The 22,021-nt window shown below is 36.9% G+C and overlaps 1 protein-coding gene across 1 annotated transcript; it reads right to left on the bottom strand.

The window, feature by feature from the left end:
- Positions 1–22,021, bottom strand: TRA2B (transformer 2 beta homolog). Its single transcript, XM_037838904.1, has 9 exons — positions 21,817–22,021; positions 10,222–10,355; positions 8,986–9,148; positions 7,520–7,708; positions 5,668–5,783; positions 3,489–3,572; positions 2,319–2,378; positions 1,489–1,562; positions 1–987 (listed from the first exon to the last, which is right to left on the bottom strand). The coding sequence occupies exons 1-9, from the start codon at positions 21,850–21,852 to the stop codon at positions 977–979; spliced, it is 867 nt and encodes a 288-aa protein (XP_037694832.1). The 5' UTR covers positions 21,853–22,021; the 3' UTR covers positions 1–976.

Genomic DNA, 22,021 nt, shown 5'->3' with positions numbered 1-22,021 from the left:
TTTTTCTCTTTTCATTTGAGTTTATTTAAACACAGTTCTCAAAACATTTGAGTGAAATAGGGCCTCCTTTGGTAAGCAAAGGACCTGAAAATACTATTTAAAAAATGAACAGGCAAATTCTTCAGTTCATCCATGACACAGGTGTAGTGTTCCCTTCTTATCCTGTACTTTGAAACACCCAGTTTTTTCATATAGCCTAAAAGCTAGAAGAACAAGAGTACATTTGTGGTGGAATGTATTGTCACTTGCTGATAATTAATAGTTGTTACCTTTGTAACAAGCTTTAGCCTTTTGTAGGCACCGTGTAACTCTTTTCTTTACTTTTACTCTCTGCTATATATAATACAGAATACACAAAGGCTGACAAATCCACATTTAGATAAGCATTAAGCATTTGCTGTATTGAAATCTTTAGTTCTAATACTAGCAGTACAGAGTTACAGAGCGTAATTTTAACACTTATTTGCAGATATATTTAAGTATGGTATTTTTCATGGACTAGAGGAAAAAGGGCATTTTTGTCTTTAAATTTACTATCGACAACTTAGAACAGTTCTGCTAAGCATTGGTATGTTAGAAAGAAAAGTAGAAATCAAAGTGTTTATTGTTGCTTTTTGCCATTTGGTAGCATTTTACACACAGGCTTCGATCTTCAGAATACCCTGGATTCAGTAGAAAAACCTTTTAAATGAAGTTTGTACAATAGAAACTTCTCAGCAGTCAAAATTTAGACTGTAAAAAAATACATGCAAAACATACTTTTCTGAAAACACTTAACTTTGAACAAAGCACCAAACTACACAAATGCAGAATGAAAACAGCATTTCAACTCCACCAAAAGTAGTCATCATAAAAGGTGTAAAGTCACCTAACTTCACTAGGCACTGTTCACTTTTTAAACAGGAGACAATAAAAAATATTGTCCACAAACATCCCAACTCTAGGGCCGGTTTCAGAAAGTCTTCAACTTCATGCTTTAATAGCGCCCTGAGGAAGAAAAGGAGGAATAAATATGCTTTAATACTGACAAAACTGATTACCTAGTAAACCTCGATGCTGAGAATGCTAGACTATTCTGTCACCAGGAAATCCTTATGCCCCCGATTCCCTTGGTGAAAACAGAGGAAGGCTGTCAGCTAAGGGTTATACTAGAAGCAAGATACATTACTGTTAAACAGGTGGGAAGTTTAAGTCAGAGAGCTAAGTAAGGTTTTAAGCCACTCAGATGTTTAAGTTGGCCAAAAATTGCAAGGACTCCTAAACCAAAAAAGCTACTAATGACAATATACTATAAATTTACTATTTCAATTAAGAAAAAGAATAGGATTTCAAGGTTTGTTTTTTTTTTAAATACTCCCCTGAACCCTAACCCTACCAAACATTTGAGGGATGTGGGTAGATGTAAATAATTGCTGTGGTTTTAGCAAAGTTGGGGCAAGCCATATTATTACAATATACTGACAAAGTCCAATCAAAATAATAACTTACGAGGTGAGTATGAGCGAGATCTGGAACGTGATCTGTATCCTCCACGACTGTAGTAAGGAGAAGGTGACCGCCTTCTGTAAACAAATGCCAAGAATGTCTATCTCCAAAGATCACAACTGAACTAAATGACATACAAAGATTATACACGATCCCTATTCTCTAAACCCTCACTAATTTTCTATTAGCCATGGGGCTTGGCTTCAAGATCTGTTTTAAGTCATGAGAATGAAGCACATTTTCAGGCCTAGTACCAAATAATCATCCTCTTAAAACTATCAGGTCAAATACTCCTTGCTGTATTTGATCCATCAAAAATCCGCAGACCTGAATTTTGAGAAGAATACATCAGAAAAGGAAAGGAAAAAAACTTATGATCAATTCCACAGACTAACATCCAAAACAAATTTCACTAAGTGTTTCAAAGTAGGTTTAGTTTTGTGTAAGAAAAACTGGAATATTCCTGTTTATTTCTCAGGGAAATGCTTATAAAAAGCAAACCACAAAAATTTAAGAATACAACACGGCAATCATGTAGTAAATAAATTCTGTCTAAAAATGTATTATCAGAGTTCTTAAACCAATGCTTAAAATTATACCTGACCATATCAAGATATAAAATCTCTAGTATGAGCCCAATTATTTTTGCAATCCCACATTAAGCCTTTTAAATTGTTACTTGGCTTCGAGTTAGACATTTTTATGAAATTCATGCAATTAAATTTTGGGTGATCCTCCTTATAAATAATTTTACTACCAAAATATTAATAGGTAAACATTTTTGTGTGAATCTTTCCACCACTGCCCAGATTTTAAATCCTCTCCTGGCATACCTGTAAATCTGATCCCTGTCTTGAGCAGCTCTCCATCCTCCACCTCCTCCGCCTCCTCCTCTGTGAAGGCAGAAAAACAACATATATTCAGTTTTGTAAGGTTTTGAAAGAATATGCATACAATATATATTTTTCAATTCATGCAACCAAACAATAAAAGCTCCCACATTGTGTAAGTGAAGGCTAGTTTCTTGAAGGTAAACAGATTAAAGAGCCATTTTTGACACCCTTTTTAGAAACTGGCAAAGGGCTCTCTGGTGGCTAAAATGAGCGTAATTCAGAACACCAAACATTTCTAACAATTTTTTACACCCCAAGTTTAGAAAATGGGTTACCTCTTCATTAAGGTACCCAAAGTTATCATTAAAGTTCCTCCAATTGTATAATACTGAACAGAAATCCAAATAAATACCCAAGTTAAATTAAAAAAAAAAACTGATAACCTTAAAACCTGGTTTAACAAAAGGGGGATGTGAAAGGAAATGAAATAAGCTACAGTGGCAGAGAGATTCCAAAAGGAGCCAACAGGTCACTCTGGTGGGCACTCTTACGCACAATATAGACAACCCTTTTTAGGTTCTAGTGAACTGGAGTAGCTAGCAGTAAATACCTGCAACTATCAAACTACAACCCAGAACCCATCAAGACTGTATAAAAATGTACCTTATGAAGGGTGACAATGTGATTGGGAAAGCCATATGGACCACACTCCCCTTTGTCTAGTTTATGGATGGATGAGTAGGAAAATGGGGGAAGGAAAACAAACAAACAAAGGCACCCAGTGTTTTTTTACTTTAATTGCTCTTTCTCAATTTTTTATTCTTGTTATTTTTGTGTGTGTGGTAATGAAGGTGTCAGGGATTGATTTTGCTGATGAATGCACAACTATGTAATGGTACCGTGAACAAGTGAATGTACGCTTTGTTTTGTATGACTGCATGGTATGTGAATATATCTCAATAAAGTGAATTAAAAAAAACAGAAGAAAAACCTGGTTTAAACCTAAGCTTTGCATTTCTTAGCAAATTAAATATAAGTAACGCTTTTATTAAAGGCTTAAAACTTAGGAATAACAACAATGATGCCTCAAATTAAACTAGAACTCAGATTTAAGGGAAGAGATGAAACATCCTTCATGTTTCTGACAACTTGAACCTCAGATTATCTTACCTGTATGATCTGCTATAGTAGTCCCGATCATCATAGCCTCTATCATATCCTCTGTCATAGTAATCCCGGCGGCGAGAGCTGCCACTACAAATAACAATATGTCTTTTGTAAATATCAAGCAGTCTTTCCTGGACTTGACTTCCACTGTTAAAAACTGTTTCAGAAGCTCTTTACTGCAAAGGAGAGGCTGAACTTGCATATAATTGTGCCTAAGAGTCTCCCCGAATACCTCTGTTACTCAGATGTGGCCCCCTCTCTCTCTAACTGAGCCATCTCGACAGGTGAACTCGCTGCCCTCCCCCCTACATGGGACCCGACTCCCAGGGTTGTAAATCTCCCTGGCAATGCAGAATATGACTCCCGGGGATGAATGTGGACCGGCATCGTGGACTGAAAGTATCTTCTTGACCAAAAGGGGGATGCAAAATGAGACGAAATAGTTTCAGTGGCTGAGAGATTTCAAATGGAGTCGAGAGGTCACTCTGGTGGACTTTCTTATGCACTATATAGATAACATGTCTTAGGTTTTAACGCACTGGAATAGCTCGAAGTAAATACCTGAAACTACCAAACTCCAACCCAGCAGTCTGGACTCCTGAAGACAATCATATAATAATGCAGATTACAAGGTGTGACAGTGTGATTGTGAAGACCTTGTGGATCACACCCCGTTTATCTAGTGTATGGATGAGTAGAAAAAATGGGGATAAAAACTAAAGGACAAATGGGGTGGGATGGGGGGGATGATTGGGTGTTCTTTTTTCACCTTTATTTTTTTATTCTTGTTCTGGTTCTTTCTGATGTAAGGAAAATGTTCAGAGATACACTGTGGTGATGAATGCATAACTATGTTATCATACTGTGGACAATGGATTGTATACCATGGATGATTGTATGGTGTGTGAATGTATTTCAATAAAACTGAATTTAATAAAAAAAAAAATAATGGCTGCTTCTAGAAGGTGATAAAGCAGAACTCAGCTTTGGCACTTTAGATAAACACAGTTCACTGACATTATTTGGAAATTATTTTTAAATGTATAACTTCTTTCGGTTTTGTAGTTACTGGATTTCAGTGCCCCAAATATTAAATATAATGATAATAGTAATAACAATTGGTTTTTTGAGTGCTTAAAATGTGCAAGGTTCTGATGAGGTGTTTTGCAAATAAAATCTCTAATAACCTTTAAAAAAAAAAACAAAAAAAAAACTGTTTCAGATATTTATCCGTATCAGCAGCAACAGCAAAAATCCACAGCATGTCTCACTTGGGTCTTGGGGGTACTACCATACAATCCCATAGCCATGCTCTATGGAAATGTCTGGATAACTGTTTCAAATGTAGTTGCATTTTATTCTCTTTGCCAGGGCAAAAATGGGGATATCTACTCTAATCACGAGTTTATAGAACGGGTTTTCCTGAGGGATAACGTTAACTAGCAAATATTTCTCTTAGGATAATTCTCACAGGTATTAGATAAGTAGTGTCTTTTCTCTTTACTTTTTACAATTACATACAACAAAAAAAATCTTTTGGTTAAGGAGGCACAAAAATCCTATCGGTTTGCTTTCAACTGTGAGTCACTGAACTTGTGAATCCCTTACTTTTCCCTAGAGTAAGGGAAAAGGTTCAGCAATAGTCCTGAAGAGAACATGACAATTAATTACATTTCTCTGCTCTATCTGTAAGAGCATACTTAAATTCAAAAACAAAATCAATTTGTATCTTTTTGTTAGTAAGATAACACACTGAAAAGAGTGACATCAGAATACAGAAATATTCTACCACAGTTGGGATACAGTAAATGAAGTCAGTGTTTTTCACTCTGTTTAAGGAAGCAAAAGCTAAAAAATGCATTTTACTAAAATTATTGATTATGGGAAGAACGCTCTTTGTCAGGAAATTTAATTCCCTAACAAAATCAAATATATGGCATTTCTTTCCTATGATGAAGGATGTGATCTATTGAAGGCATCAATTCAAAATCTGTAACACAAAACAGAATGTTTCCATTGAATATATCCTACTGACTGTATTTTTAGTCAGTTAAAAAAATTTATAGGATAAATGACTTAAATTGTGTCATAATTAGATGAAGTACCAAAGATTTTTCCCAGTATATGTGATCCTTGGAGACAGCTGAACTGAACCATAAATCAATTTTTTACTTTCACTTACTAGGTAGGTCTCCCCATGTAAATTCCTGGTGTTGGGGTATGCGGTCTTTTAGTTATAGAGAAATCAACTCTGATCCTACGACCATCAAGCTCCATTCCATTGGCACGCTCTTTAGCCTACAAAAAATAAACAAATTGTTAATACACATCCTGAATGAAGCCATTATTTTAATGTTGGCCAGAAGAGGGTCTACAACTTACAAGTTGTTCCCCTACTAAATAATCATTTGTAAAAGCTAGGCATAAAAACTTTGTTTTACCAAAAAGCCCACAAAAGGTCAATCTAACCCATCAAATACTTGAATCATTGTATCCAACTACAAATTTGAGTGCTTCCAGAAGCTCTAAAGGAAAAACGGATAAACTATGGCCTGTAGGCCAAATCTGGCCAGCTGCCCATATTTGTATGGCCCAAGAGCTAAGAATTTAAATGGTTTTTTGGGGTGCAGTGGGGATGGTTAGCATTCAGATGTGAAAATTAGATGAAATTAAAATTTCAGTGTTCATAAATAAAGTTTTATTGGAACACAACCACACTTATTTACATAGTGTCTATGGTGCCCTTTCATTACATCAGCAGAGTTGAGTAGTTGTGACAGAGACTGAACTGGGCTCACAAAGCCCAAATTCATTATATCTAGCTCCCTACAGAAGTTTGTAAACGCCTGCTATGGAAACCAAGAAACAAAAACAAAAACAAAAAAAAAAACCTGGGATAAAGAGAAGAAATAAAGAGGGCCTGAGTTACATATACAGTTCAGTCATCAGGAGCATACAAATACCTGCAACAGTATGTAGTTAAAAATACACATATATCTTATTCCAAAGACTTAGAAGTTTGTTCTCAATTTATTGGTGTAAACACCCCTCCACCTAAAAATAAATTTGAAGTTTCCAATTACACTGTTATGTAGCTTTTAGTTCAGATGTTCAAGTTTGTGTGTGTGTGTGTGTGTGTGTGTGTGTGTGTCTTTCAGACAGTGACCTTGGACAAACCCCACTTACAGCTTTCAACATTTCAACTTTTTTATTTCTAAAAGGAAGTCAATGACAAAATCCCACAAATCATCCATTAGTAATTAACTGCATTCAGTTTTAACTCAAGTCGATCAAGTTATTCCTTTTGAAAATTAGTTTGATTTTCAAAAATTAGCATAACTTTCATAAAAAAGGATTTTACCTAGAGCTGAATACCTAATCTCAACATTCACCTCAATACCATAAGATGGACTGTCTTTAAACTTTCCCAGAGCCTTTTCTCTTCCATCTATTTCCTTTAGACATGACTGAAGTCTAAATTTCCTAAGTGGGGACCACATTCATGTTCAGGAACCAACTTTTTAAACTTTATGTTCCGCTTCAAGTCAAATTAATATCCAAATGTGAAATCACCTGTTTGCCAACATATACTCAAAATCAGTTCCCTTTTCCTCCCAAACCATGTTATCACTTTCTTGTTATCTTCTCTTCTAGAAAAGCCCAGTACAAACACTGACTAGATATCTTAAGGAATTACTAATATTCTTACCATTTAGATACAGATACACACACACACACACACACACTGAAATAGTCATGTATGAAGTGTTATGTCAGGATTTGCTCCAATATAATGTACTTGGAGGGGTAGCCAGTTTGGGTAAAGCTGGCCACAAATTAATGATTAGTGAAGCAAAGTGACCTGTATATTTGCCCCAAGCCATGCTTCCTGTCATTCTATACCTGTTTCAATAGTGTATCCTATTTACACCATAAAAAGAAAAATTGTCCTTATTCAAGCACCTGGTCATTAGTATTTGGGAGGTAACAACAGAACTGATGTTTTACAAAGGTACACATAGACTTTTACTTACTTCCTTGGCATCATCTACATTTTCAAAATATACAAAGGCAAATCCTCTTGAACGTCTAGACTGCTGGTCATATACAATAGACACATCAGCAATGGGGCCATATTTAGAGAACACTTCTCTTAAATCTCTTTCTGTGGTGTACAAGCTCAACCCAAATACTCCAAGACAACAGTTGGGATCAGGATTCGCCTAGAAATAGATAAATGGGTTTTAAACTTTGAAAACAAACTTTTAAAAAGAACATAAATGGGCCCAAAATTTCATTAATAAAATCAGATTAACGATTAAACCAAACACTACTGAAAAATTACAAATTTGTTACAGCAGGCACTGCAGGCCAAGTTTAAGAATGGGCAGAAAAGACTGCAAAAGAATAATTTCAAACTCAAAAGTAACGGGATAACAAGAGCTTCTACTGTTAAAGAACTGACATCTTTCTGGAGGGCAATTTGGCTAAGGGATTTCTCTTTTAGGAATTTAATCTAAAGAAATATTCACACATCTGCACTATGCAGACATAAAGATAACTAGAATAACACTGTTTCTACCAGCCAAAGAAACTGCCAACTTAAAATGTTGAATTAAAATATACCATCCATACAATGAAATGCTCTGAATTGACAAAGATATAGAAGAGCCTCTATAGTTTGTTTGCATTTTTGTGAAAGTGTTCATATATGCCCACTAAACGAAGCCCATGGAAATATACCCATTTTAAAGTTATTAGCATTTGCGATCATTACCACAAAGAAAAAAACAGAATGAACCACATACTGTTGATATTCCTGTTGCCATAATTAATTTACCCAAATGTTCCACTTATTTCATATATTAAGAATTTACTAAGGAGAATTTCCAACTCATTATCAACCACTAACCACCTCTTCCCCACAAAACCACTTAGATTAAGACGATGTCACTATATTAAATACACTAAATGCCACTTCATTTGGAACCACTCATGGAATCTAAGAAAAGCCTTAATAAAAACTTAAAGAAACAAGGTTAGAACTAAGGAGAACATCTTAGAAGAAGTATATGAAATAAACTCAGAAACCCGAACATAAGCGTGAACTATGTATATTGTAACATCTAATGTACCAATATTGTAATAGCAAAGCAGAATGGATTTCTCTCCCCACCATGGGCTGAGTTACAACAGCCTGTCAATATTTTGCTTAAATCCAGAGCATTAAGCAGGAAATACTATTTTAAAAAGGAGGATTTTTTTCTATGATAGTGATCATTAAGGCTGAATTTCCCAGCCCCTTCCTTAATTCTAAAGTTGTAATTACTTAAATATTTAGGGTCTTCTTAAAGAATTATATCAACACCAAAAGGCCTCTACAGACAACTCACGCCTTCACTGCTAATGCTCTGCAGTCAGTTCTAATTAAAAACGAGTGTGTTACAAAGTGGTTTTAGGCAGTCCACTGCTTCGAAAACACAGCAGACCTTCATCTTACCCGATTTCCAACATGACGCCTTCGAGTAGACATGGGAGAATGACTGTGGCTATGCCGTCTGCGATAATCTCGGCTGTAAGACCTGCTACGGGATCGTCTATGAGAGCGGGATCGAGACCGTGACCTTGTATAATGCCTCCGAGAACTTCTTCTGGATCTAGACCTGCAAGACAAAGGCTTCAAGGTTATGACAAAACTAACAGATAGGCTTTCAACTGTTACATCACTATCTAGAGTAAATTCCAAAAGAAGGAACACATTCCAGGAATATGGCGACATGGTACCCATTAACTGGGATCAATACTTAATTTACTTCCCTATTAGCTAGTCATTTCAACTTTGCTAGTTAAGAGTCCCAAAGCCAAAAGCTCTCCTCCAACATTTCTTGAAATTATGAAAAGATGAAGAGAGAATAAAATTAACACTCAATAGCTCCTGGAAAATCCTAAAACATGCAGCCCTTTCCTACCTTGATTTGTGCCCATCTTTCCCCTTCAAAATACCACTCTTTTTCTGCTTCTTCCATTATGCACACCATTCACTACACAAGATATTAAATCACCATCCTAGGTATTTTTCTCCGAGTTATAAAAACAAACCAACAACAAAAAAAACAAACACTAAGTGGCTCTTTAGTCTAGAGTGACCACATCATTTGTCATCTAAACCAGGACACAGTCTAGGAGCGTAAAGGGGTACTATTAATTATGCCTGACAACAGGCATAGACTGGGACTGTCCTGGGCAAACCAGGATGTTATACCTTACTCCTGAACAACATTTGGAAAAGAAAAAAGTGCACTGTTATTTTTTCTTTACAACTGTATGCAATATAGTAGACTACACCTATCATGAATTGCAGTTACTAAAAGCCACTATTTTGCAGTTTGCCATACTAATAAGCACTTTACTTACACTCATAGTGAATCCTTACAACAACTCTGACTGGTACTATTACTAACTCTCCTTTTACAGAGAAGGAAACTAAGGTTGAAAAAGGTTAAGTAATTTGTCCAAGCCAACAAAAATAGTTAAGATTTGAACCCTGACTCCAAAGCCCAGGCTGAGAAGCACTTAAGTCTTCTGCCTCCCAGAACTTACAATTAAGTTCATTGCTAATACCAATATTACATAGGCCAACAAATGATCTAATCCTCTCTACCTTCCTGGTTTACAAGCGCACACCAATTTCAGAGCTAAGAGTAACAGGAGAAAATCCCAAGACAGTCTTTCTTACCTAGATTCAGATCTGGACCTGGACTTTGATCTGGAACGCCTGGAATCTTCCTTGGAGCGAGACCTTGCAGGGGTATGCCTTGCAGATTTCCCAGATCCATGAGCACTTCCACTTCTGGAAGCAGAACGGGATTCCTACACGTAGATTTCAAAAGTTTAATTTGTATACTTTCTGGGCAACTTTAAAAACAAATAAGCTGGTGTGAGATAAATGGTGAGGGAAAGCAATCCCCTTCCAAGATAAGAAATCATAGGTAAGGGCAGGAACTGAGTATACCTGTTGTAATAGTTTCATTACTCCAACTGACATAAGTCAGCCTGTCCTTTCTTCCACCTTTTTAGAGCAGGGTAAGAGTTATCTGACCCCACTCGCCTTTCAGAAAGGGGTGCCAAAGTCAACAGGTAAGGAACCTGTCAAAGGACTGCTTTGGGAATGTTATTCCATAAAGACTAGGGTGAGAAAGAACCTTATTAACTATGACATCTATGCTTCATACCTAATTTGCAGTCAAGTTACAATCAATAAAACAGACCCTACAAAATTCGTAAAATTTAATTTAAAATTCTTTGATTTTTTCATAAGATCTGAACTTTTCAAGTTATATATTTATAGTTGAGTGGGAAAAGAGACAAGGACCATCTCAGTTTTAGTCCCTAGAGGAAGACAGTAACCTACTGGAAAAAACCAGCTCAAGGACACTAGACTCCATAGATCCTCTTCCATTTTAACCATGGTGAGAGGTTTAAGAATCTCAAATCAGCCAGATGGAAATAGAATAGAAAGGTAGTGAACTGGACAGAGATAAGAACAGAGAGGATGCTTAGAGATCCATAGCTTCCTCAGCCAAATGCAGATGAGTCGGGGCCAACTTAAAGGGAACTGGGAGTAAGCAAGCTAGTAAAGTCACATGAAGGACACACTGAAACCATGGACAGCTTAGATCAGGGGATTCTCATCTATAGGGCCCAGGACGGGAGGGAGTTTTAGGTTCTGTATGCAAAAACCAAAGCCTGAGCATATACTATATATTCATAGCTTTCCCAATCAAAACTTGAACCAGAAGCCAAGGTAAAGGGCACAAAAAGGAATATCTCTAAACAAGAGAGAAAAGGAATGACTAAACAAGATAACCAGTTCATCAACAAGCCAAAGGCATATGGTTAATCAATAAGCAGAAAAGCACATATATACACTAAGTAATGGAGCCAGGATAAAAATTCTGCCAATGCATCAAAACTGAAAACAATGATGAAGAGGAGGAAGGGACAGAATCTGTCTTCATTTTGACACTCCACACTAAGATATCCTGTACCAATGCAAGAAAGCCTTTCTTTCAAGTCATCAAACTTAAGCAAGTTAAAAGACATACAAAGTCTCTAGTGAGTCTTTCCACCCAAGATAGAGAGCAGAAACAGCCAGATTCAAAAGGAAGCAGCAACACAGTAGAAGTTACAATGAGACCTCCCTATGTAGTATATCTTCAGTATATTCTGGGCACTGGAGAAAAAATTTACATACAACAGAGACAAATTAAAATTCAAAGTGTAAAACAGAAAAGAGTAACTCAGCCAGTAGTCTCTAGGAACCCAGCAATTCTAGAACTTTCAATTGAGATCTCAGAGTCAATAAAAACATGGTGCAAAGTGACATGAAACACGATAGTCCAACCCTGCAATGAGTGACCATAGAGAGATTCAAAGAAAAGAAAAAGATAATACCCTACTATTAGTGAGAACAGCTGCCTTTGAACACTAGTAGAATGGTTAAGAGATGTACCACTACTCTGAGGACCCCCATTAACAAGCACCTGACTTCTCTAACACATATTCTGAGCACTGAGACATTTAGAAGAACAATTCACATTCCTTCTCTTCTTGGACAAAGAATAATACCTCAAAAATAGGGATCTAGCTCCTGCCACCTTCATCACAGACAAAAGTTAATCTAGAACAGAAAATCTAAACAGGAGACCCAAGTTACTAAATATCCTTTGTTTATCCAATGCTAGAAAGATTACTTCACCAAAATGATTATAACCTTTAATGGAAACGAAAGAAAATAAATTTGCTCAGAAAAGCAAAAAAGAATTTGGAAGCTCCACAATGAGTTAAAAGAAACCAAGAAAGTAACTGTAGTTAACGTAACACCATTTAGCCTAGGGATCTTAGTATAAAGGAAGAGTGGGTAAAAAGTCAAGATCCCCCTTAAGCCTCTGGTTTAACAGAAATGCCTTAACCCACACTGAGATGGCTTCACCAGACAGTCCATCCATTACTAAGAAGGAAGAAACAAATACTCCTGCTCCTGCCTAGAACTGAAGCCTTAATGAGATTTCCTCATGAAATTCTAGCAGATCAAAAGCCAAAGACATCGCAACATCTGTAGAATAATCATAAGAATTTTCATGCAGCCTCCAAAACGAACTGGCCATGCAGATATATTTTGGGAACAACCATTTCTTAGACCAAGAATACAGAAGCATCAGAATGTAGATCATCCTTTCTGTACTGATCTTGGTTAAGGCTAACCCTTAAACAATGCCTGCTGCTGGCCTTTGTTAAAGTCCTCTGCAGTTTTGTTGGCCATTACCTGGTTGGGAAAACATATGCAAGGAAATGTAGCTTGTGCAGGAAGAAACGAGATCTACAACTACTAGCTAAATCTAGAAGCATAAAGGAAAGTTAGCTTTAAACCTTAACCCATGGGCAAATCTAGAAAACCAGGTGGGAAGGCCTCTACACATAAGAAAACTCAAACTCCACTCTCAGGGCCGACAAAGCTACACAAGTGTCAACACTTTAAAATCCTACTGCAATTAAGTACTATTGGGGACACATCATACCTCAAAGAAAAGGATCATGGACCTCAAGTTAGCATCAATAAAATAGACAAGAAGTCCCTTAAAAATGTCCAGAAGTACTTATAAACTAGATTTTAATCCTCTACTAATATACAACCTGCAGGAAAACACATTAGGAAAAAACAAAATCAGCCTAACAAGATAATCTGCATCTCTGTAGTCCAGGAATGATAATATCTTAGAAAAACTTGAACAATCACCCAAACCCTAGATTTCTCCTGTTATCTTCCAAATTGGGTGCAGTATATTAGACTTAGAGCAGTGACTCTTAAACAGGAATGCTGTACAGCATTTAGAAGTAGAGGGTCCTAACCTGGAGTGTGTTTTTAGTAGGTCTTGAGTTGGGTGCCTACATTTCTTAAATGCACCAAACGCCAAATCCATCTCTGATGCTGGCTAACAGTCCTACCCACTTAGTGAATTATGTTAAGCGTTTCCTACCTATCTGACTTTTTTTCTTGGCAAAAACATCTTCTTGGCACCTTGTCTGTTATTTCTTTATCTGCCCCTGGCATTAATTGGCCCTCCTGGGATGTGCGTGCCACTGTTTGTATGTCCACAGGCTTGCCTGCTTCACCCTTCCCCCACTGACCCCAGGTAGAATCCCTCAGACCCAAAGATGCTTTAGCCAAGGGGGGGAGGGGTGGGGGAAAGGATCAGATGGTCCACAAGCACAAATGCAATTTTCATCTAAAATCTATCCAGCTTGGGCCATAAGGTCAGATTCCAAGCCGCTTTCTTTCCCTCAGGGGGGTAAATAGGTAGGTTTTGTTTGTTTTTTTTTTTTTTTGATCTCAAGGACTGTCGGAACACCTAACAAAAGAACCCATGGGCTTGAATACAAATACCATAACTATTAACATCATTTCTACTTCAGCTATTTGCCTGCCCTTTAAGTAATTCAGAATGCAGATTAACATTATGTCAAACTGGATTCTGTGGACAAACGATTACGTTAAAATACTGCACAGACACAGCAGGCCAAAGGTACATAGGTAATCCTTAAAAGAATGATTGATTGCATCCTGGGAATAAATAACTTACCCCATATCTGTATTCAATTTGAAAACCTGGTTTCACCTTTGAGCTAGTTAAAAACAAAGTCAACCTGGATACTCAACTGTCAGGTGTATGACAGTAGCCTCACATATATTTTCCAAAGCAGTAATTAAGGCAAAGCAAATGCAGAAAATTATCTTCTATAAACATGGATAATTTTCTCATTGCAAGATAAATAATAAAAAGCACAAGTTTCATACTGCAACAATAGGCTCTAAAGCCTCAGAAATGGATCCTTTAAGAATTGCCATGTAAGTCACTTTTCCCAACAGCTTTAGGACTTTAACTCTCAGAGAAAGTTTTAAGTTGTCTTCATTTCAGGAAGGAGAAGAGTATTAAGATGATACCCTTGACCTTTCCCAATAAGGTAGTAGAGAGCTGCTGGTTGGCTACTACTGGGTATTATTTTAGTATGTGTGAATAACCCATTTAACTAATGCTAACACCATTTCACCAATCATTTATCTGACTTTTAGTCAGCTAAAACAAACTACAGGATTTCAGAACTTTTTTTCTTACTGGGGTCACTTTCCCCAGTAACAGACTTGATGGTGGGGAGAGTGTGGAACTAGAACAAAACTACTTCATAATCTGTATTCATCACATCATTATAATAGTTAAGTGTTGATAACCAGATAAGGGAGTAAAGCCGATTTCTGAATACAACACCTGCTACTATTGCCTCTTTAAATTAGATATTCTCTTTACCTGTGTGACCTACTTCCTTCTAAGAGAAGCTATAATATTTTAGAGTCATTTTACTCAGTTGGGACAGGCATTATAAACAGCAGCATAATTTTAAGAATCTTCCTTTTAATTTAGCACAACATGCACCTTAAACTGGGGCCTGAACAGTCATAGCTCCCCAGTGAGAGCACTTGAAAAGAAAATAATGCCTTCATAAATGCCCAAAGGAACTATACCCTGTTCAATACTTTGTTAGGATTTTGGAATTTGGGTCCATAACTATCCTGAGTGAGGTTCTTTTGAAAAACTGACAAGTTCAGAAAGCATTATTTTACTATACATTGTTCAGTACTGAAAAAGGGGTCAGTGCAGTTAATAGTCCAAGGTAAGTGTGGTGGGGGCACAAGACCACTAGCTCCCACTCTGGAGGTACTTACTCAGGCCCCAGGATAGTGTTCGACAAAAAATCCAAAGGGAAGAACATGAAACCAACTGTCACCCATGCTCTTGGAGAGCCCATTCCTGCCTGGTGTTTGACTACAAAGGATTATTTTTGTTTTAAAATTGCATTTCAATCATTTTATGACTAAGCAGTTAAAATTAGAATTACCTAATTTAAACGTTTCCCCTGGAAGGCACTTCTTTACCCTGTATATATTTTCTTCTATTAAACAAATAATGCATGCATGTTTAGCAAAATATACAGGGACACATAAACAGACTAGTAATTACTTAGCGTAGTGCTTTCTGATTCCAGATTACTTCTTATCTTAACTTCATTTTTATTTCTTTTCTTCATTCTTCCGTTTCAAATTCTGACTTCTTTCATCTTCCCCACTTCACACAAATTGCTCAATATTCTACAAGTGGGACTTCTGGTCTGATAATTAGCATGCATTCTTTCTTTTATTTTTTCAAATTTCAGCTTCACTTATTCCTGAGCTTCAAATACTCATTTATAAAACTTGTCAAATGACGACTTCCGCATTTTCCTTCTTCAACATTAACCTTAATAGAAAAAGAACAGGATGAAGAATATTTTAAAACTCCAGGATAAAATCCAGTGCCAAAACTGAAACTAGAAAAAAAAATCCCTTTTGTTGTTTTGGATTTTTAAAAAACCTAGAATATGCAGCTCAAAAAACAGAAACTACATAGTTTTCTGTTGGTTCTAGAATATATATGGTAATCAATCTCATCTGTCTACTCCAAATAATTTATCATGCTTAAGTTAAAAGTGAAGTGCGCAACTGAACATTTACTGTTCATTTAACATTTTAAAAACTTAATTACAATCCACACTTCTTACGTATTATATTCTTCGCTAGAAAATATTTAAGTGTCAAAAGCATATCTCTCTAGTCAAAATGACACATTAATACAAAAGTGCAAGAAAGGAAAGCACGGACAATTCATTTGTGTAATAATGACAAACGCTCAGGCTGAAGAGGTTTACGTTATGACCTGTCTAGATAGGGTCAAGGAATGTATTTAATGTCAGACATTTTTGCACTGCATATTTAAAAGAGCTCTGCAGAAAGACACTGTCAGGGAATCTGAAAATTTGGAGCTTTAGTTTTCAACCCACCCCTAGAGAAAGCTATTCTAGAGAATTTATAGTATGATCTGTCTAGCTACTAAATTTAGAACTAAAAACATAAAAGAAAAAATTAAGTATCAAGTCAACCAATTATTTTATGTGACTAGCAAGGAAGGAAAGCAAAACAAACTTTAATCCAACAGTGGAGTATTTTAAAGGAATTCTTTAAAAATTTTTTCCCCTCATTGAATAAAATATTAAAGGCTTAAAATGTCCCTTAGAGAAAATCTGTTTTAAAGGGTGGTGATTTTGTAAGAAAATTATAGCTCACCTCTTGAAATAATTATTCAAAGTCTCAGCGCCAATTTAGTTTAACAGTGTATACTGAACACTAAACAAAACATTGCCTTCATAAGGTATCCTAGTTGTCCTTGTTAGCCTGTGTTTCTCTATATGAGCTTTCACCTGCCTGTCAATGATTTCCTCACCTAATTTTATTTCTGAAGAAATAAAGTCTTTTCTTAAAAGACCAACCTTTATACTCATCTGGGCACAAAGACAATTATGGCTCTATCATGGAAGCATCATGATGTCTTTTCTAACAAAGTAAACATAAATTTTCTATATGTCTTTAAAGATAGATAATTATTGTTTAACTTTATTTAATCCAGGAAGTTTTTTAAATGGACTTTTATTTAAGGGAGTAATTGGTTCTCTTTTAATATCCATCACTCAAGTGTAATGGGAACTGTTTGCTGGCAACACAAATGTAATCGTGGAATCAGAATGCCCAAGCAGATTTCCTTAGAGCCTCCTAACGATTATGTACAGATATACAGGGCTTAGATGTACAAGACATAAAATACTGGAATGGAGGCCAAAGCTCGAGATATCACAACTGTTTTTAATATGGACAACTCCCCAACCGTTATTTCATTATCCCTTCCAAACTTCTTCCATATTCGAAGAAAACACACTACTGCATAATGTAAACATCAGGTTTATTTCGACTCAGCTAGTTCAAGTGGCCACTTTATAAAACCAAGACCAACCATGAAGGCTAAAGTTATTATGCACATTTAGTTCAGAGACCCTACTTAGAAATAAACAGAAACTTGTCCCATCAACAAATTTTTGATGATTCTAGGGGCGAGACCTGGAATCCATTTAGCATTAAGCACACTCAAATTCAATATGGTGATTGAAGAATATTTTAAAAATTGAGAAGTGCGAAGAAAACCTCATCCATCCTCATATAGGTTAATGCTCACAAACATTAAAAGAACTTTTTTCCCTTCAACTACAACTGTCCACCAGAAGGTTGGACAGAAAGCACTTCATGATTGAGCAGAATATTCTCTGAAAAAAACAAAACCTGATGTGCCTAACCTGTTCTAAGTCTGTGCAAAAACAGAGACCCTTAAATGAACATTTACAATCATAAAACATGCAGCACTTTCCAGCAAAATCAAGTATTTTTTTTTCATTTTTTCAGATGTTTACCTAATTTTTGACTTATCTAAGCACAAAAATCAAAAGGGCTGTCATTACACCATAAACAAGCTATAATGATCTCACAATAACCTCCAAAACCCAATCCAAAACAAAGAATGTTGGGAATCTCAAGACTAATTTCCTTAACATGTTTTTCTGGCTTAAGGCTTAAGAACAAGAGCAAACAATGACAATACATAATTCTATGTGACCTATAATCCAAAAAAACTAATCTGGATAAAAACATGTGAATTTCCTGAACAGCAGTCACCATACCATCACTATGTAATTATATATAAAAATAGATCAACAGAAAACATAATGCTAAGGTTGAAAAGATAACACACAATTGTAGCTCTGTCCTTGGTCTTAGGAAAAATGTGAACTCGACTATGAAAGCATTAATGTTTATCACCCAGGTTTGGGTTTTTTCCCCAGGAGTAAGGGTAAAAGGGTTGTAACACATCTCTTCATCTGAATTCTTTAATCTTTTGACAAAACTGGTAGTACTTACCTTATAATCACTTGTAATTTCGTTTTGAATGTCACTTAGTTCCAGACAACGTCCACGAGATTAAAGCATTCTTAATTAAAATCAAGTAAACATGTTTCAAACTGGCTTCTTCAAGGAACTATAGACTACTCACAGCTAACCCAATACAAAACAACGCACAGTATTTTCTCCCACGTAACACTAATTCAATCCTTTATTAAAGGAATTTGATGAGATGGCTACATTCTTTAAAATAATTTCAGAGAAGCTTTCAATATTGAAAATGAGAATTTAGAGTTCAGGGCTAAAACCAAGGAACACAAAAAGAACTAAAGAGTAAGCAGAAGAGGAAAACTGCAGAATTTGAAAGGCAGTTTGATGGGATGTGTAACCAGATGCTACTCAACTCTACTGAGACTATGACTAGGGACAATGTATCTAAATTGCAAGTGTACTGCTTTTACAAAAACAGCCAACATTCTGTTAGATTTGCTGGGTCAAAATAGATGTCTGAAATGGCTTGCTACTGCAATTTTCATAGTTCAACAGAAATCAAAACTACCTGGTCCGTACAATAGTGTTCTTCCTTAGTTTCTGGATTCTTTGGGTAAAATTCATTTGTAGAAACTAAAGAAATTACTCTTTAGAAGGGCAGAAAATTAAACTGAATACAAGACCAGGTAACAAGTAAACCTTACATGCCCTATTACCCTATATTGTGACCATAACTCATCCTTAAAAATTTTATTACAAATATTACACTCCCAATATTACCTTGCAACCTCTAGACTTGCTGCCAAGTTTATTCTTCCAAAATGACAGAAACTAAGTGCTAAGAGTGCTTCTTTTGTTCAAAGAAAAGTAGTCAATCAATCCCCTTACAAAATGATTGCCAAGAAACCTTTGGAAAGTAATGAATATTTAAGTTTTAAGATGAAAATGATTTACTTTGTATTTGATTAGGCTATAACAGAGAAGCCTACTCTGACTAGATCCTCAGAAACAGATTTTAACTTAAATATATCACCTTTGAGATGCAAAACCAAACCAAGGACCAAAAACCAAAAACCATCGTATCCCACAGGTAAAAAGACTGCCACGACTAAAGTGTGACACAAACCACAAAAATTCAAGAACACATCGTAGCTGTGCATTTCAAACAACGGACACACTGAACCACAACTCCAAGAGTCAATTTAAGGATACTTGATTTCACACCCAACCTTAGTCTCGAGTTAAATGAAACTCATTTTTCCGGCTCCAGAGAAGCTATTTACAGTAGGCATGTCAGTAATTATCGCCTCGAACACATCTTTTTCATTAACATATTTTCCAATGTTTTTAGGCACTCTTAAAAGGGAGTTTAACCAATCGACTTATTTTTTATAGTATTTCAACCTCTTCCAACAAGCTTTATCGATGTGCCAATAATTTTTAGGACTTCAAAGATTTGTTTTTGTTTTAGTTCTATTCTAATCACTTCGTATATCAATACTTCAACTGGAAAACAAACATAAACCACCAAGCAAAACAATGTGGAAATATTCCACAACTTCCAGGTTTAGAAATTTCTCCCCAAAATTCACTACCATGTAAGAAAAATAAGCAACTTCTGACACTTTAACTTTTCTCTTCTTCCATATACCAATTTTATATAACAGGGTTGTAAAAACACAAGAGTTTGGTTTCTACTAACAAAGAAAATAGAACCAATTCGAAAACTTCTGATTAGTCTAAGGACAATAATGTCTCTTCAGCTGTGTACCAAACCAAGACCTCATGTAAAACACACTGGTTTAAGTATTCTTTGGCCAAGTTTCCCCAATTTTTCATCTTCACAAACACATCCTCATATGTAACTTTGTTCGCTTTTATCAAATAGGGAACTTCCTAGGTACAAACCAGTCATTTTGCCACTTCTTAAATAGTCCAAAAGTACCAAATAATTGATGTTTAAAAACTAACAACTTAAAAATCACTTGCTTTCCCTTTCAAGCCTGATGACTTGTTTCAACAGTATATTCAACAGGAACCAGAAGCCTCAGCCTTAACAACTTGTGGCTCAATCCAAACTTAAGAAAGCCAAGACCTTAAATAATCACACACACTGGTGACCCTAAAGTTAAATCTGTTTAGGGTGGAAAAAAAAACCCCAAACCAACCCAATCAATACACATCTGAAATCTGAAGGCAGGCCTGATTAGTTCGAACTAAACCCAATTTGGCTCCTCCCCAGTAAATTTAGTCAAGTACCAGGAACTTAGGGAAGTTTCTTCCTAAAAATACCCTTTCTAATGAAATATCCAACACTGAGTGGACTTCTCTACCTGACAGAAGGCATTCAAATCTAAAGTAACAGTAGGGGGGGACGCTTAACAGGTAACATTGTAAAAACCATACAACTATATGCCAGTCTCCTAAATCAAGTTCAAGAAATATATTACCCTTTAACAAATTCTAACCTCCCAAACTAGAAATTTTTGCATCTTCACGAGACGCTTTCCGAATCTAATATCCTCGGCCTCACAGTCACACTTTACAATATCGTTTTAAGCCTCAGAACTGTTTCCTGCATTTAATCTCAACTCACTGAACTTGTCCACAGGCGATAACTTGGGTGGGGGGACAGGTAAAGCGCGTGTGCCAACACAAAATATGATTCTCAATAAAACCCCTCAAAACAAAGGAAGTAACGGCGCCATTATTGTTGCCCAATTTTCTCCTACAGAATTCCGTGGGGTGGGGGGAACCCACGACTCCATTAAATAAGAGCCTTGATTTCGTAGTCTGCTCTACTCTTCCCTTCAAAGTTCTCTCGGTATCAGAGAAAAGCACCCCATCTAGGCCAACAGCAAAGCCAGTGCGCAATCCCGTCAAACTAATGGGCCCCAAATTTAACTCTACCTCAGATTATTTCCTAAGAGGCCCCGAGGACACCCTAGATTCTGCCCTTTTCGAGGCCGGTAAGAATGCCGTTCGTTAACCTAGACACCAAGCGAAAAAGCCCAAAAAACGTTATCTTTTTTCTTAAAACCCACCACGCTGCCCCGTGAGGCGCCGACCCGCGTCGCCGCGCGGCTCCTCCGCCATTTTGTGCCTCTGGCTGCGCGCCCAGTTATTCAGCCCAAGATGGCTGCGGCGAGGATTCGCAGGAGAGCAACGGCGAAATACGATGCCGCTCCCCTCCCCCAACACCGATGGGACGCAGCAGCCATTTTAAATCTCTCCCCCTCCCCTTATAACGGAAAAAAACCGCCGTCTCGGGTATGTGGCCACATAAAGCCCTTGGTGATCTCCTTCAAGACTAAAGACACTATCCACAGGTCTCTTTAACCCTTTCTCCCATCCCTCCGGGATCCAGATTTTGGAGACCAAATCGGCCCTGACTTTACGGTCAGAGACCGACGGGCCTCCAAAGAAATGTGGGACCACACAGCCGCCCCCTGCACCGCCTCTACGTACCCGCTCGCCGTAGTTCTGCTCGCCGCTGTCGCTCATGACTCCCGGCTGCTGTCGTCGCTCGATGTGCTTAACAGAAGCTACCAACCTCTGGCGCCTTCTTTATCGAGGCTCCGCCGCAGCCTCTCAGAAAACACTGGCTTTACAACCGCTCAGAGCCTAAACGCTCCGCACCGCCTCCGCACGGACTCTAACTATAGCGGATGTG

This window comes from Choloepus didactylus, chromosome 1 (genome assembly GCF_015220235.1).
Source record: "Choloepus didactylus isolate mChoDid1 chromosome 1, mChoDid1.pri, whole genome shotgun sequence".
Lineage (NCBI taxonomy): Eukaryota > Metazoa > Chordata > Mammalia > Pilosa > Megalonychidae > Choloepus > Choloepus didactylus.
The sequence above is the reverse complement of the archived record's forward strand: the minus strand, read 5'-3'. Positions and strand labels throughout refer to the sequence as shown.